At 33.1% G+C, this 17,311-nt stretch overlaps 1 protein-coding gene and 1 long non-coding RNA gene across 2 annotated transcripts; one reads left to right on the top strand and one right to left on the bottom strand.

Moving 5' to 3' along the window:
• The first annotated feature begins 2,469 nt into the window (after positions 1-2,469).
• Positions 2,470-3,651, top strand: LOC134684058 (uncharacterized). Its single transcript, XR_010101154.1, has 2 exons — positions 2,470-2,603; positions 3,293-3,651. It is a non-coding gene; the product is annotated as an uncharacterized LOC134684058 (long non-coding RNA).
• Positions 3,652-11,784: 8,133 nt separating this feature from the next.
• Positions 11,785-15,433, bottom strand: LOC134683171 (uncharacterized). Its single transcript, XM_063542289.1, has 2 exons — positions 15,111-15,433; positions 11,785-13,422 (listed from the first exon to the last, which is right to left on the bottom strand). The coding sequence occupies exons 1-2, from the start codon at positions 15,196-15,198 to the stop codon at positions 12,086-12,088; spliced, it is 1,425 nt and encodes a 474-aa protein (XP_063398359.1). The 5' UTR covers positions 15,199-15,433; the 3' UTR covers positions 11,785-12,085.
• Positions 15,434-17,311: the final 1,878 nt, after the last annotated feature.

Genomic DNA, 17,311 nt, shown 5'->3' with positions numbered 1-17,311 from the left:
CTCGCTACTCCTACAAAAGTCAACTGATAAAATATTCTTGAGGATATATTTATATCTACATACGTGTAGTATGTCCGCATTAACTATGAATTCTGATGACTATCTTTTGCAGTAGTATATTTAAGACAAAATTCTCAGTTCCAAAGTGGCATCCCTTATATATCATAATTTCCTGTCGATATGAACATCTACATAGTATGTCCTGATTATCTACTAAGTTAATGAAATTCTTGTTTCAGAGGTTTGCGATGAAAGGAACAGGACTAATGGACGGATGGATTGACGGTCAAACATATTATTCTAATGAGTATTGACTTCGTTGTGTGTGGTATGATAACTTCGTAAATCCAATTAATTTGTTTATGATTCTCAATTTCTGGAAATGAATTAGATAACATAGCGAAGACTAGACAAAAATGAACTATGCTTCTTAAATATTCGAAATGAAACATATTATGTTATATATGGTAAATAAATGTGCAACAGTAGATTACCGCTGTTCAAAACTCATAAATCGATAGAAAAAGGAAAAAAACCAAACGGGAAACAAATTAAAACTGAGGGAAACGCATTAAATATAAGAGGAGAGAACAACGACAAAACATTAAAATGTAACACACACAAACATATCATACATTATAGATGACATTGGTAGAGTAAGTATGGAGATTACTGTTAGACAATTCGCAGAATCTAATGCATTATTGGTAATATTTCTAAAAGCGTACACTATAACGTTGTGATTGGTTTGAGTTTAAAAGTGATCAGCTATAGAAATTCCATAAATGACGAACACGTTATTTTCATTTTAGTGAATGAATAATGAGATTACCCATAGTCCTCTAGATTCTGAAAAGATAAATGAATTGTTTAATATTTATTTACAAAAAAATGGCCTAAGCCCACTGTATATTGCACTGACAATTACATAATTATGAACACGAATATAAACTTATCAAAGGGATGACAAGTAGTTCCGGGTTCACTATACACGACAAGGCATCTTACAAAAATGGAAGGTTACAAGGACATTATAGATTTAATGCACACACAATCATATTAGCTTTTGTTTATACAAAATGTTATTAAGACAACTATCAAACCTAAAATATATTTAAGGCTTTAAATTCTTTTTTACATATCATAGCAATTAGGTTGTTGAAGAGGAATAATTAATGTGCTGTACTTGTTTATGTGTCTTCATTTTATCCGGGAAACTCAAAGTCCACCCTGATTGTGTTCTTTCTTTGCAATCGAGTACGTTGACACCAGGATTATGTAAAACAATATTTCAACAGATCTCGTACATATAAATACAGTATACTGAAAATATTATTCCCGACAAATTGTTAAAATGACAACAATGGAACAATAAACGCAACATTTACAATTAGCAAATTTAATATTTAATTTTCTGTATGTTCGTCTGTACGTTAGTGCATAAGAACCACATTTAAAAAAATAATTATTTAGTAAATATTTTGGGTAGCTATGCAAAAAATGCGAAATAACAAAAAGATGCATTATAAGGATGAGTTAATCCAATTGTTTTTCTAAATCAAATTTCAAAGTATTTTTTATAGTAACAGCAGAAAGGTAATGAATTTATTGAATCCCATGTCATTCTGCTCATTTTGGTTATAAACATGACACGGTAGCTCTAAGGAGAGGCGGCGGGGATTTGAAAATGAGTGTTTTGGAGTGTCTTTTGTTTATACATGTATATAATTGGCGTTCCGATATTCTACTGTAAGTATGAGAAAGTACAATTAACAATTTTTCCTTAAATTCCATTTAGCCAATTATGTACAGTATTACCATATTGATTCATTGCACAATGCAAATCTATTTGTAATCTAAAATTGAATGCTTTTTTTCGTGAAATCATAGGGATGTAAAAGCGTTGATCTAATTACAATTTGTATGAAGCGTATCATTCTAAAAATGAGTGCACGATCAACACTTTTAAAAACCTATAAAATTACGAAAAGAAGCATTAAATAGCTGATAAAAAATCTCTGGACTCTTTTTTCAATTCAGTAATGAAAATAATTATATACGTATTCAACATTTTAGAGAACATTTTATTATTAACAATAACCACAATTAACCTATTTCTCGTATCAAACATAAACAAAAAGAACTAGCCAAGGAATTTGTTTGTGTCCCGGCCGATTAAGCTGCTAATAATACTATTATTATTTGACGTAAATTTTACATTGAGGTTCTGAAAAAAGAAATTACCAATTCACCAACATTCCAACTGTCTCCATTTTCAGAAAACGACATCTGTAACAAACATTAACTTTTAGCTTCCGCTTTCCAAGCAGAACCAAATACAATGAAAGTCCCAACTTTGTATGGGCTTCCGAAGCTCCACAAAACACCTTACAAATATAGATATAGATTCATTTCGTTTCAAGCCATTGCAGTGCGTGAACCGGTGACAAAATATTACCTCCCCTGTAAACAGTGCGCTCTTCTGACTAGAGTTAATCGGTAAAGAACAGCGGAAAATGGTGTACATTGTTTACGAGCTTGAAATGAGCTAACACAGACGAACTGAGACGTGTCAACGTAATGTGAATATGATAATGCATCAGGTAAATTATTAATTGTTAAGTTTATCACATCATCGTATCTTCATACGATAGGTAAATAAGTGAATTTTCGATTTTAAGTGTCGTCAGGGTTCAAACCTGTAATCATGCCATCCTTTCATTATTTTTTTTAATACTAACCTATAGTCGGAACATCTTGATTTTCTCCCAATTTGTATAGTTAATTATGCTGCTTGACATATATTTTTTTTGGGGAAAAAAATTGATATGCAGTCAAATGTGGCAGTTTTTAATATTTGTTGCTATGTGAAATAAAGGGAAGTAAATTAAAGTAAAAGAAGGCGCGCTTTTTCAAATAGTAAACAATTTAATTCAGATGCATAGTATTTTGTCAAATGATAAGAATATCGTAGAAATTCATCTAATTTATAAAAGATATACAACATGACATACTGAAATCTGAAAAGGGGTAAAACCACCATACCTTGAACAAATTCAGTTAAAAAAGGGGGGGGGGGGGTAAAATGCTACGAAATTTAGATTTTATTTATTTGTTGTCGACAGCCAAAAGATGATTTGACATGCAACTAACTACTTTTTTCAAGTTCATTGTAAAGTAAAATTGGCTTTTTTTGGGGTCTCTGTTCATTGTGGTCTGATATTTTCAGGTTCTCTTTGGATTGCCAAATAATATTATAATCATCTAAATGAATGTTCAAATTATTTTGCAGCGATGGTGTGTATGGAAGAAAGACTGTCATAAAACCCAACAGTTCCGGATGGCCCTTTAAATAATTGCTTAACATCAATAGCAATGTAAGATTCAAGTGTTTGATTTAGCACAAGTTTAGCCAGGTTTTCCTTGTAATTGTGGCAGAAAAACCACTAGACAGTGTCATGCATTGAAAGGATATCAAACGGATATTTTATGGAATGATTCTCGTACATATGACAATCATATGCATAGGAATGTGGAGCTAGTGTCTTCAGAAATTTTTAATTTCCAATATAAACTTCGAAAAGACAAGAGCATAGAAATGTATACCAATGAGAAACATTCTTTGTGAATAAAATCATTCCAAAACTTAAATGTGTCATTAGGGTTGCATTATTTATCAGTAGAGATAATCAGATTCCAGTAAGATTGCCCAACTGATGTTTTTTGTTTGTAATCATTTTTGTAAATCTTAGTTGTTTTGACAAGCTGGGCTGTGCAGGTTGCCCGGCTGCCCCTTTCAGTGTGAGACAATATTTTGTTTATGATAAACAAAACAACTGATTCAAGACTGGAGCGGACCCCTTTGAGGCAGTTAGTGCGAATCCTTTAGGTTTAAACCATTACATGCAATACGGGGGGGGGGGGGGGGGGGAGGGGGAAGAATTTTTTTTACCGAGTCAAACATTTTTCCTAATAATAATACATTGAGATTGAATATATACTTTGCTATATGTAGTGTTTATATTAAAGTATTGCCAACAAAATTCATTAAATTTGGGATCATAATATTGTTTAAGAAAAACCCTAATCATAATCATAATCATAAAAGTTCATAATTAAGAAATAATTCATAGAAGCCATAGATTTGTTGGAAATTTACACATGGCCTGGGCCGTGATATTCGAATTTTATCCTGAGCGTTAGCGAGGGATAAAATTAACGAATATCACGGCCCAGGCCATGTGTAAATTTACAACAAATCTATGGCTTCCACGAATTATTTCGATTCTAATAGGACAAATAAGTCAATTTAAATACTGAAGCGAGGGTTTGTATGCCGTGTGTGGAGCTGTTCTTTTTTACTCCTTGTTAAATAAAGCTCAAATATTCTCATACATCTTTAACTTGCATTAATTATTTCGTTAATAACCGCTAGAAAAAATATGTTTAATTCTCAAACCCAATATTTCCGATTTTTAATTTACATGTTTTCTCGTAAGCTACCGTCAAATCCAAAATTGACATTTCTTAAAGAAGGAGCTGCCATGTTGACTCGCTGAATCAAAGGCAATAGAATAGAAAACCTCAGAATTCCATTCTAATACAATATTATACAAACTTCGTTGGTTACAATTTTTTTTTTATTTTTGTGATATTGACTAAATATTGTTTTTAGACTGCAACTTAAATTGGTATATTGATTTTTTTTTAAATCGTAACATAAATATCAAGCTTATTTGCATCCCTTAATGAACCCCTCATTGTAGAGAAAGTGTTCCATGATGAAATTGACTTTGCACAAAAAATACAGTGTTACTATATTTAGGAAATAAACAAAACTAGTTGCAATACATTAATTCTTTTTATTATGCATCTGAATAAGAATAAAAGTTCTGTAATGTTTTTTGTTTAATTAAAATAAGTAATACAATTAATTTGGCAAAGCGTTTGCAATGTAGGTTCAAATACATGTGGATTTACGTGGGAGGTATATTGTAACATCCATTATTATGTCACGATGATATCTCTGAGTCTGCGCTAAGTATAGATATATCGAGAATTTTCACACAGTGTTGTTTACATAGCGAAAGAAGCACGTCATATTAGAATCTTCTGTAACACACGTGCATGGTTAATTCGGATCACATATTTTCTATTCCGATGTTATAAGAATTCAAAGGTTCATATCATTTACAATATCATTCAAAAATTTTCTGGGATTTTTTTTTACCATCAACGTTGAACCTCGAGGTTACATTGTAGTAAAAAAAAATCCAATAAAAACGTTGAATGTAAATGATATGCACCTTTAAAATCTTATATTGTAGGACTCATGTTGTGCAAACATAATGTGTTGATTAATTATGTTATGATGATTTTGATCAACTTCACATTAGGTAATCTTTCACGTATATTGATTACATTATATCGAGTTGTCCCAACGATATACCTGTCAGTGTGCTCGATCATACGAATTTACCGACATTCATATAGACAAAATGACACAACTTTGAAAAATTCTTGTGACGAAACTACATTTCGAAACACGTTAAAAATTGGATTCTAAGAAAGCTACATTATTAAGGTTTGATATCTATTTTTTTCAAAAAAAAAGAAAAATATGCAGTCAAATCTGGCAGTTTTTACCACACCCCTATGTTGAACAATAGGTTGTTTAATTAACAGCATGTTTGGCAATTAAAAAATCATATATTAACAATAATATATTAATAATAAAGCTAATACTAACAATAACCACTGCCCTTTCCTCGATCTTGATATCTATATCACTAACGGAAAGCTTAATACTAAAATTTATGATAAAAGAAAAAAAATTTCATTTCCTATCGTTAATTATCCATTTTTAGATGGTGATGTTCCCTCGTCACCATTTTACGGTGTTTATGTATCTCAACTTGTACGATTCGCTCGTGTATGTAACAATGTTTAAGATTTTAACGAGAGAAATTTATGTATTAAATCAAAATTATTACACCAGGGTTTTCGATATCACAAACTAGTCAAAATATTTACTAAATTTTATCATCGGTATAAGGACATCATTCGTAAATATAGCTCAACATGCAGATTTCTTATACGTTTAGGTATTTCACATCCTTTTTTTATGGAAATATTCTTTATAAAACACAAAAATGTCAGTAATCACCGCAGAAACTAACAAAACCTTTAAGAAGGGATATAATTACGATACTGTTGTCAGGTCATTAAAGACTGCATATTTTGGCGTTAATATTGATTCACTTATAGGGTCTTTGCATCGGAACTAACTTACATTTATTCAAAAACCAGTTGTTGGCATGACACGGGTTATGTTCTTCTCATATATGTTATGATGGTATGATACTAAACCCCTAACGGGAAGGAATATGCCTGATATTCATATGATGAAATCATAATCTTTCAATCAGTTTAATTGAAGTCTGGAACTGGCATGTCAGTTAACTGCTAGTAGTCTGTTGTTATTTATGTATAATTGTCATTTTGTTTATTTTCTTTGGTTACATCTTCTGACATCAGACTCGGACTTCTCTTGAATTGAATTTTGAATGTACGTATTGGTATGCGTTTACTTTTCTACATTGACTAGAGGTATAGGGGGAGGGTTGAGATCTCATAAACATGTTTAACCCCACCGCTTTTTTGCTCCTGTCCCAAGTCAGGAGCCTCTGGTCTTTGTTAGTCTTGTATCATTTTAATTTTAGTTTCTTGTGTATAATTTGGAAATTAGAATGGCGTTCATTATCACTGAACTAGTATATATTTTTGTTTAGTGGCCAGCTGAAGTGTGTAATGTAATTACACTTTTTGCTAGGATCATAAAAACACAATTTCTATTAAGATCTTCTTTTATTTATTTGTGACTTTATTGTGGAAGCTCTTGTCATCATGAATGTTGCATCTCATTTTGAAATGAAGGTTATTTTCAGAATGGCGTGACATTGCTGTTAGCCAATCAAAATAACATACACCTCTATGTGATTTTAAAACAAAAATACATATCTGAACCTGATATTTTTAAGTTAGTAATGGGTGATTGGAAAATGATACTCCTCTTTAAAAGTGTATGCGTTTAGGAAACTATAGTCTGTACATATATATGTATAAGTATCCGATTTATTTTCATGTTATTGATTTAACTATATGATACCATATGATATATACTATGTAAGTGTAAAACGAGCATTTTATGTATTTGACTTATATTCGTACAAGACGGATGGCGCATGTGGAGCAGGATCTTCCAATCATTAGTTTTCAAGCCAAGCATTGGTTATTGAAATAATTGATTTGAAATCATATTTTTTTAGTAATAAACATTACCATAAACGAGATGTGTACTTCGGTTAATATTGTAACACAAAAAAAAGTTAGAACTATGATTATCTAGTAAAACCCTTGCTAAAGTTTGGCGTCCGTTTTTTCTGCGCGATATATAAATATAAAACGCAGCCACGTCCGATCGGAATGAAGACGTTAAAATGGTTCGTATAGGAGCTGTACTATGCTGTCTGTACGAATCTTAGTTAATTAAATGGTAAAAAAAATGATGCTTGTCTCAAGCTCAGCGGAAAGTATTACATTCATTTTCAGGACTTCTTATACGTTTTGATGGAGGTGAAGAATTTGATTGCCAATGAGTTAACTATCAACAAGAAACAAATAAAGTGGGTGTCAGCAACTATAGTTCACCTTACCGCCTACAACATGAGTAAAACCCGTACTTTAAACTGAGCAAAAAACCTACACCAAAGAGAATTACAGCAGTACTTTATTTTAATGTCAAACTGGACGATTGTGTATAACAAGACTACACGAGAGAAGAAATGTGAATCAATATAAAAATACTATAATACAGAATAACATATTTGTGAAATTAAATTATTGAATGGGTATATTAAAGGTAAATTGTATGGAGAATAAAAAAACAGTTTTAAAGTATTGCAAAATAAATATTAGTTTTTATACTTATTTTTATCATTAAAGTATATTTTACGAATAAAGACTTCATCCGGGGATTTCATGTTTAAAATGACCTACGTATGCTAGCTAGCATATCAGTTTGGGTCAGCTCAAGTCAGGCCATCAGACTTTAGACGATTTCGAACTTGGGAGAACATTTATAAGTTTGTAACAAAATTTCAGTGGCTTCGAGTGGTTATAGATCGGTTATTTGTATCTTTTACGTTGTTGTTATTCTTAATGCAGTTCCCGTCAATCTAATGAGTTGTGCCATCTCCCGTCAATTCACTTTTACAATTATTGGCGTTCTTATTGCAGTTCCCGTCAATCTAATAAGTTGTGCCATCTCCCGGCAATTCACTTTTACAATTATTGGTGTTCTTATTGCAGTTCCCGTCAATCTAATGAGTTGTGCCATCTCCCGTCAATTCACTTTTACAATTATTGGCGTTCTTATTGCAGTTCCCGTCAATCTAATGAGTTGTGCCATCTCCCGTCAATTCACTTTTACAATTATTGGCGTTCTTATTGCAGTTCCCGTCAATCTAATAAGTTGTGCCATCTCCCGTCAATTCACTTTTACAATTATTGGTGTTCTTATTGCAGTTCCCGTCAATCTAATGAGTTGTGCCATCTCCCGTCAATTCACTTTTACAATTATTGGCGTTCTTATTGCAGTTCCCGTCAATCTAATGAGTTGTGCCATCTCCCGTCAATTCACTTTTACAATTATTGGTGTTCTTATTGCAGTTCCCGTCAATCTAATGAGTTGTGCCATCTCCCGGCAATTCACTTTTACAATTATTGGTGTTCTTATTGCAGTTCCCGTCAATCTAATGAGTTGTGCCATCTCCCGGCAATTCACTTTTACAATTATTGGTGTTCTTATTGCAGTTCCCGTCAATCTAATGAATTGTGCCATCTCCCGGCAATTCACTTTTACAATTATTGGCGTTCTTATTGCAGTTCCCGTCAATCTAATGAGTTGTGCCATCTCCCGGCAATTCACTTTTACAATTATTGGTGTTCTTATTGCAGTTCCCGTCAATCTAATGAGTTGTGCCATCTCCCGGCAATTCACTTTTACAATTATTGGTGTTCTTATTGCAGTTCCCGTCAATCTAATGAGTTGTGCCATCTCCCGTCAATTCACTTTTACAATTATTGGTGTTCTTATTGCAGTTCCCGTCAATCTAATGAGTTGTGCCATCTCCCGTCAATTCACTTTTACAATTATTGGTGTTCTTATTGCAGTTCCCGTCAATCTAATGAGTTGTGTCATCTCCCGGCAATTCACTTTTACAATTATTGGTGTTCTTATTGCAGTTCCCGTCAATCTAATGAGTTGTGCCATCTCCCGTCAATTCACTTTTACAATTATTGGTGTTCTTATTGCAGTTCCCGTCAATCTAATGAGTTGTGTCATCTCCCGGCAATTCACTTTTACAATTATTGGTGTTCTTATTGCAGTTCCCGTCAATCTAATGAGTTGTGTCATTTCCAATTCACTTTTACAATTATTTGTTCTAGTTTCGTGCTGTTGCACCAGTATGACTTTTCCAGGTACTGTGCAGGGTTTGACTCTTAAACCATGTTTAACACCGCCAGCTGATTCTGCACGTTGAAATCCAAAGACGGGAGTCTTTGCTTTATGATTCTGTTTAAAAGATAAGCGGAAAATACCAAGGAGATATTCAATTAATCTCTTAAGTGGAAGGAAACCAAGAACGCCATCACAAAATAAGAAAAAAAAGACGAACAGACGAAGAGGTCAACAAAGAACTACACAGACATTAAAAATTATACTATTTACCGGGTTTGTAATAACATATGCAACACGACGGATGCCACGTGTGGGGCAGGATTTGTTTACCATTCGGGAGCACCTGAGATCACCCCCAGTTTTTATAGTGTTCCTGTTGCTTAAGTCTTTTGTTTTCTATGGTGTGTATTGTGTACTTTTATTTGTCCGTCTTTTTCTTTTTTTTTAACCCATGGCGTTGTCAGTTTAATATAGATCTATGAGTTTGAATGCTCCTTTGATATCTTTCGCCCCTCTTTTAAGACTGAGCAACACACACACTAGGGTGCAATCGGGTAATTATGAAGGTAATTGATTCCTGCTTTACATGTTGCACCCGTCATTGTGTTCATGCAAGTACAAATCCGGATAAGTTTAGGACATATTTGGTTTTTTTATTTATTGTTCTATCATAAATCAGATTCTTGATTTTCTCGTTTGAATTATTTCACATTTTGACATGTCGAATCTGACAGTATGATACAGGTTTTGCTCATGGCTGAGGGTCTTACGGTTACCGTTAGCTACATACATCCTGGTTAATTTTTCTCTAGTCGATTTTTTTTTATTTTTATGCCCCATTTATGGGCATTAGGTTTTATGGTATGTGTGTCCGTTCGTCCGGTCATCTGTCCCGCTTCATGTTAAAGTTTTGGTCAAGGTAGATTTTGATGAAGTTGAAGTCCAATCAACTTGAATCTTAGTACACATGTTCCCTATGATAATTATAATAATCTTTTAATCTTAATGCCAACATAAGGTTTTAATCCCATTTTAACGGTCAACTGAACAAAGCAAATGATAGTGCGATTGGGGCATCTGTGTACTATGGACACATCATAATTGGCAATCACACCATGTCTTTTATAACATAATTTTAAATGAAGACGACCAAGCAAAAGGCAAAGAAGCGAATACTGCGTCGATAGGTGTACTTACAATTTTTTAAGAAAGGAAATAGAGAGTAGAACATGCTAATATGGGAAATAGGAAACATTTGCAAATTATCAATTCTAATATGACGTGCTTCTTTCGCTTTGTAAACAACACTGTGTGAAAATTCTCGATATATCTATACTTAGCGCAGACTCAGAGATATACATAATAATGGATGTTACAATATACCTCCCACGTAAATCCACATGTATTTGAACCTACATTGCAAACGCTTTGCCAAATTTATTGTATTACTAATTTTAACTAAACAAAAAACATTACAGAACTTTTATTCTTATTCAGATGCATAATAAAAAGAATTAATGTATTGCAACTAGTTTTGTTTATTTCCTAAATATAGTAACACTGTATATTTTGTGCAATGTCAATTTCATCATGGAACACTTTCTCTACAATGAGGGGTTCATTAAGGGATGCAAATAAGCTTGATATTTATGTTACGATTTAAAAAAATATCAATATACTAATTTAAGTTGCAGTATAAAAACAATATTTAGTCAATATCACAAAAATAAAAACTTTTTTGTAACCAACGAAGTTCGTATAATATTGTATTAAAATGGAATTCTGAGGTTTTCTATTCTATTGCCTTTGATTCAGCGAGTCAACATGGCAGCTCCTTCTTTACGAAATGTCAATTTTGGATTTGACGGTAGCTTACGAGAAAACATGTAAATTAAAAATCGGAAATATTGGGTTTGAGAATTAAACATATTTTTCTAGCGGTTATTAACGAAATAATTAATGCAAGTTAAAGATGTATGAGAATATTTGAGCTTTATCTAACAAGGAGTAAAAAATAACAGCTCCACACACGGCATACCAACCCTCACTTCAGTATTTAAATTAACTTATTTGTCCTATTAGAATCGAAATAATTCATGGAAGCCATAGATTTGTTGTAAATTTACACATGGCCTGGGCCGTGATATTCGTTAATTTTATCCCTCGCTAACGCTCAGGATAAAATTCGAATATCACGGTCCAGGCCATGTGTAAATTTCCAACAAATCTATGGCTTCCATGAATTATTTCTTAATTTTGTCACAAGTCTGCCAATTAAAACTTCGGACACTTTGAGACATACACATGCAGAAACCTAAAAGAGTATTTATGTTGATCCAATTTCACCCAATTCCAATTTCAATACATTTTATGACGGAATAGAAACCCCAAATTGTCATTACTATGGAACAGAACTTGCTTTTATTATGGAGTTCGGAAGTTGACATCATACCACGTGACTGAACAAATGTTTGAACCTAGGTGGCGTCCCTACTACATGTACTAAGAAATATCTATTATGGCAAGGAGACAACTGTTGTATTTGCTGTAAAGTTTTTTTTATTATTCCTTTTTTACAATTGCTTCTGTTTTAATCTGGATTTCCTCATTATTCATTCGAAATTTGACGTCATCGTCTGCACTACTATCCATACTTTCGTCTTCAAAATCATCGGGTAAGCCAGACAGATCCACAAACGATCCACTATCTGCGATTTCTATACTGAGATCGCTAGAGCCTCGTTTACGTCTTGCCTGTACTTTACCAAGTTTCTTGTCCAGAAGATACTTCCTCCTATTTTGAAGAGCTTCCCTCAACCTAGTAAATATAGTATTTTGACTAGCAGATAACTGCGGAGCTAAAGAAACAATAAATTTGAAAAATTCTTTCTTTTGGGGAACATTGATTTCATGCAAACATGGTGCATCCTTCCATATACCTGCTGCATGTGCTGCATTTCTAATAAGTATTCCGCCCAATCGTTGTGCTTCCGTTGGTTTGGCATAACGTGATCTCTTTGACAACAGTTCGTCTGCTGTAAAAGTTTTCACTTTACTTGACATGACACTCCATGCATATGTACAATCGTAATTTAAGCCATATATGCTACTTGCAGATGGCATTTGATATAGCTGTATTTGATTTTGATGTATGATATTTGACGAATTTGTAGACGCAGTCTTTGAACATGTTGAAGGCGAATGACTTTTCGGATCTTTACGAAATTCAGTCGAACCGGTTCTCTGTTGTAAGTTAGAGTCACTGCCAATATGTTTTGACAATGACACTAGTGCATCAACTGCCGAGTCATAAATGTTCAGTTGGCTATCATCAACTCTTTCTATTACTTTCCGATCGCGATGAGGACTATATTCGTCCGTACTAGAAACCTTTTCATTCATTAACTCGATCGACTGACGCCTTGATTGGGTCTCCTCTCTTCTGATTGGTGGCGATGATACAGTCCGACTTGGAGACATAAATGCTGGGTTTACTTGAGTCTTCATCGGAGAACTCCGTTCAGGTTCCGATGACACAAGGGAAATAACTCCACGAGTTGGCTGATGATGTTGGTGACTGTATACATTGTTTTGTTGATTTGATGACGAAACAGGTTTGTTTGAAAATGAATTAGACGACTGTTTATTTAAATCGCAATGTTTATATTGTTGGGAACTAAGAACTTGGTGATTGGCTGATGGTAATGAAGGCAGAGCTTGATGATTGGCTGATGGTAACGAGGGCCGGTTAGGGGAGACGACTGAGGACGACTGGTTTTCTGTTGATTTTTGTTCCCTTAATACTTTCCGTATTGTAAATCTGTCTCTGAACACAGAAAACGCATCCTGAATGTCCTCTTCACAAAATTCAAATAACATCTGTCCTGTAATTTCATTTTCTGAAAAAAATAATATATGTCTAATTTATTTTAAACAGAAACTTATACACCGCGTATAAAAATAACTTTGTTGGATGTCACTTCAAAGTTATGTGGTATCACATTGTTACAAATGCTCATGCACGAGTTCTTATTAACCATATGTTATCATGATTATGAAACTGATTCGGTAAATGTTTTAATTATTATTTTAACGTGTGTTTTTATTTGAAATAAAATGATTGGTAGGTGAATGGATGGTTGAGTGAAGTCCTGCTTCGCATTTTGCATTAATATAATTCTGAACATGATAAGCTGCTTATGTCATGTATGTACTCTGACCTTATACAGTTTATTTATTATTTTAGTTCATATGGGTTTTTTTTTACTATGGTGTTTTTCAGGCTATGTTGTGATGTTATGCTATTGTTTCAGAAAAAAAAGAGAGAAGGTTTGGTACCATTTAAACGTTTAATCTCGATGCAAATGTTAGCACCTGTCCTAAGTCAGGAATCTGATGTACAGTAGTTGTCGTTTGTTTATGTAATTTATACGTGTATCTCGTTTTTTTATATAGATTAGACCGTTGGTTTTCCTGTTTGAATGGTTTTACACTTGTAATTTTGGGGCCTTTTATAGCTTGTTGTTCGGTGTGAGCCAAAGCTCCGTGTTGAAGGCCGTACATTGACCTATAATGGTTTACTTTTTTAAATTGTTATTTGGATGGAGAGTTGTCTCATTCATGATTGGCACTTACACTACATCTTCCTATATCTATGTTTTGTTTTTTCACAAACTGTAATATATGTTTATCATGTTTATGTGACAATAGTGTAGAGATATTTTATTATTATCTAATACAAGATTATAATATTATGTTATTATGTAAACGGAAAAAGAGCCGGAAGGTTCGTGTTATTTTTTATTTTTTTTTCAATATGATCAAATTTACTTTTCCCTCGTCTCAACATCATTTAAAAAACAAACACAAATTTTTTACTTCCTTCTTTAAAAATGTATTATGTAATTGTTGATTAACATTATTATAGAGAGTGTCTGGAAGGAAATCACATTTCTAAATTCTTTAATAAATTTGAGACCATTTTTTTTCTATTATTTTGGCCCATTATTCTCTTTACTTTATCATGTTTATTCTCTTTATAAGGACATTGCAATATTCATAAAAATCAAAATATATAAAGCTAAATAATTGTTCATAAAATGTATATATCATGTATGTTCAATCAATATCTTGTTTTATGCACAATTATGGATTTTTATCAAATTTATGTTTTATCCACTTATATTTTATTTCATGAACACATGTTTTGATTCTTTAAATATATATGTTTTCGTTTTTTATAAAGCTACGTAGAAATTTATATACATGGTAAATGCATATATTGTACAGGTCCCCTTGTTGCCTAGTCCCCCCTTTTTCTGCATCTCAATTTGCCCCTGCTAAGCAAAAGGAATGATAACCCTAGACTGATATTGGGAGTATATAATAGAGGCTTTGACTACAATAAGTCGTTTTTATAGTTTAGTCCTCAGCCGATAAATAAAGCAGATAACGGTACCTCTTCTCCTTCCCCCTAAATTAAATGAACTACAACAAGATTGGACCCCCCCCCTTTCTTGTAACTGAAAAACAGATCCAGGTCAAGGGTTTTATCCGCTAACAATATACCTGTAAACAATGTTTTTACCTGTAATACTTTTCTTTCCCGTATCAGATAATCCTTTGTTTGTAAGAAACTTCGACAGCTCGATATAATTCATCCGTTTAACACTCATGGCTGATATCAATGAATCTGGGTCACCTTGTACAATTTCACTGCACTTTTTAATATATATGTTCCTTCCGAAAGATTTCCGATACTTATTTTGTCATTCTCCCATTTGCAGTTCTATTGCATGATGCTTCCATTATTTATAATGGTACGAATATGAACTCATTAATATATGGTGAACAATGATATACGTAATGGCCATGAACGATGACTAAATTAATTGCTTTTACAACAATAGGTTTATAGTCTGTTTCAATCTACTTCATATGATTAAGTTTGATATTGCATTACAAGGTATAGTCTGTTTCATTTCTGATGATCATGTCGTCTGCATGGTGATAAGTTACCAAATCTTTGGGTTTATTAATGATTTTATATAATGGTGAATTTAAAACAAGTTTAGAATTAAGTAAAATGGATCCCGTACTGCGCAAGTTCCTGCAGTTTTGTTGTTAATTCAGGGGACGACGGCAACAGCCTTTTTAACGGGAGAGTATTTGTTTTAATGAATTGATTGATTATAAACTTAATTATTAAGTATATTATTATTATATTCATACGGGAAATGAAAACAACAATCTCTTGTTTATATTGAAGATTCATAGTGAAACAAACTTTGACTTTTTTGCTTCAAAATTGTATGGAAAAAAGTTTGTTTTCACTAAATGTTGAATACGAGGTAAGTCGTGAAAATAAAAAAAATCTCCCATAGAGACAGTTGTCGTCCTTTCCTCCTCAATTTCTTCCTCAATCTAGGAGGAAAGGACGACAACTCTGTTTGCATAGGAGGTTGGAATGAAATAGTTTAATACCATTTCCTTCAAAGCCTGATAAGTGTGGTCGGTACTTTATGAGCTTACGCAATTTCAATCTCCAGCTTAATGTCTTGAGTTATGAATACAATGCATTGTGGGATATACACGAATGAGACAACGACCAATCAAATCAATCAATTACTTAATTTGTGTACTTCACCTTAAAACAGGTATTTATGATAGAATTTAATAACTTATAAAAAAAGAATTCACAGAGCTAACAGAGCTTACAGATCAAATCTCAACACAAGATTCTCAAAATGCCAGAAACAAACAGCTAGGAAATAAGAATTACGCTATGAAGGAAAAGGGGGGTGGGTAGGGTGGTCTTCATTCTAGAAAATTGTTTCGTACCCCGCACTGATCATATTAATTTTTTTCCTTTTAAATCTGAACAAATTAATGGCATCAGAGATTTGTTTCCCTTATCCCTGATCAAATATGTTTTTCTTCAAAGTGGGAATCATCATATTCTTCTAAACGTACCTCATTTTTGTGAATTACTAAATGACTGAAAGTTAATTTCCTAATTTGGTTAACATAAGGCGTTGTAAAATCTGTTATAATTGTATCTCAATTACACCCCTTTATTCTTGATCTTTGAATTATAATTTGGTATATAGAAATTAAAATAGAAATGTAGTATTTCATTGAAAAACCCTCAACCCAAAGCGCAGATAAAGTAGGTGTTACAACCCCTGGATCACCATGAAACGTTTACATAATAAAAACAAATACAAGCATATTCAAATAAAATCTTAAAAAGGAGGATTCTAACCCCTCTACATGAACTGCAAGTTAGATTCTTACTCCTTCCAATGAACTGCCAGTTAGATTCTTATTCCTTCCAATGAACTGACAGATATATTCTTATTCCTTCCAATGTATTGCCAGTTAGATTCTTATTCCGTCCCATGAACTGCCAGTTAGATTCTTATTCCGTCCCATGAACTGCCAGTAAGTTTCTTACTCCTCGTCATGAACTAACTGTCAGTTAGATTCACACTCCTCCCTATGAACTGATAGTTAGATTCTTACATCTCGCCATGAACTGCCAGTTAGATTCTTACTCCTCGCAATGAACTGCTAGTTAGATTCTTACTTCTCTCCACGAACTGCCAGTTAGATTCTCACTCCTCCCCCATAAACTTCTAGTTAGAATCTAACTCCTCCTAAAGAACTGCCAGTTATATTATTACTATCCACCCATTGAACTGTCAATTAGATTCTTACTATCCTCCTAGTGAACTGTCAATTAGATTCTTACTATCCTCCCAATGAACTACCAGTTAGATTCTTACT

Source organism: Mytilus trossulus, chromosome 9, assembly GCF_036588685.1.
Source record: "Mytilus trossulus isolate FHL-02 chromosome 9, PNRI_Mtr1.1.1.hap1, whole genome shotgun sequence".
NCBI lineage: Eukaryota > Metazoa > Mollusca > Bivalvia > Mytilida > Mytilidae > Mytilus > Mytilus trossulus.
The sequence above is the reverse complement of the archived record's forward strand: the minus strand, read 5'-3'. Positions and strand labels throughout refer to the sequence as shown.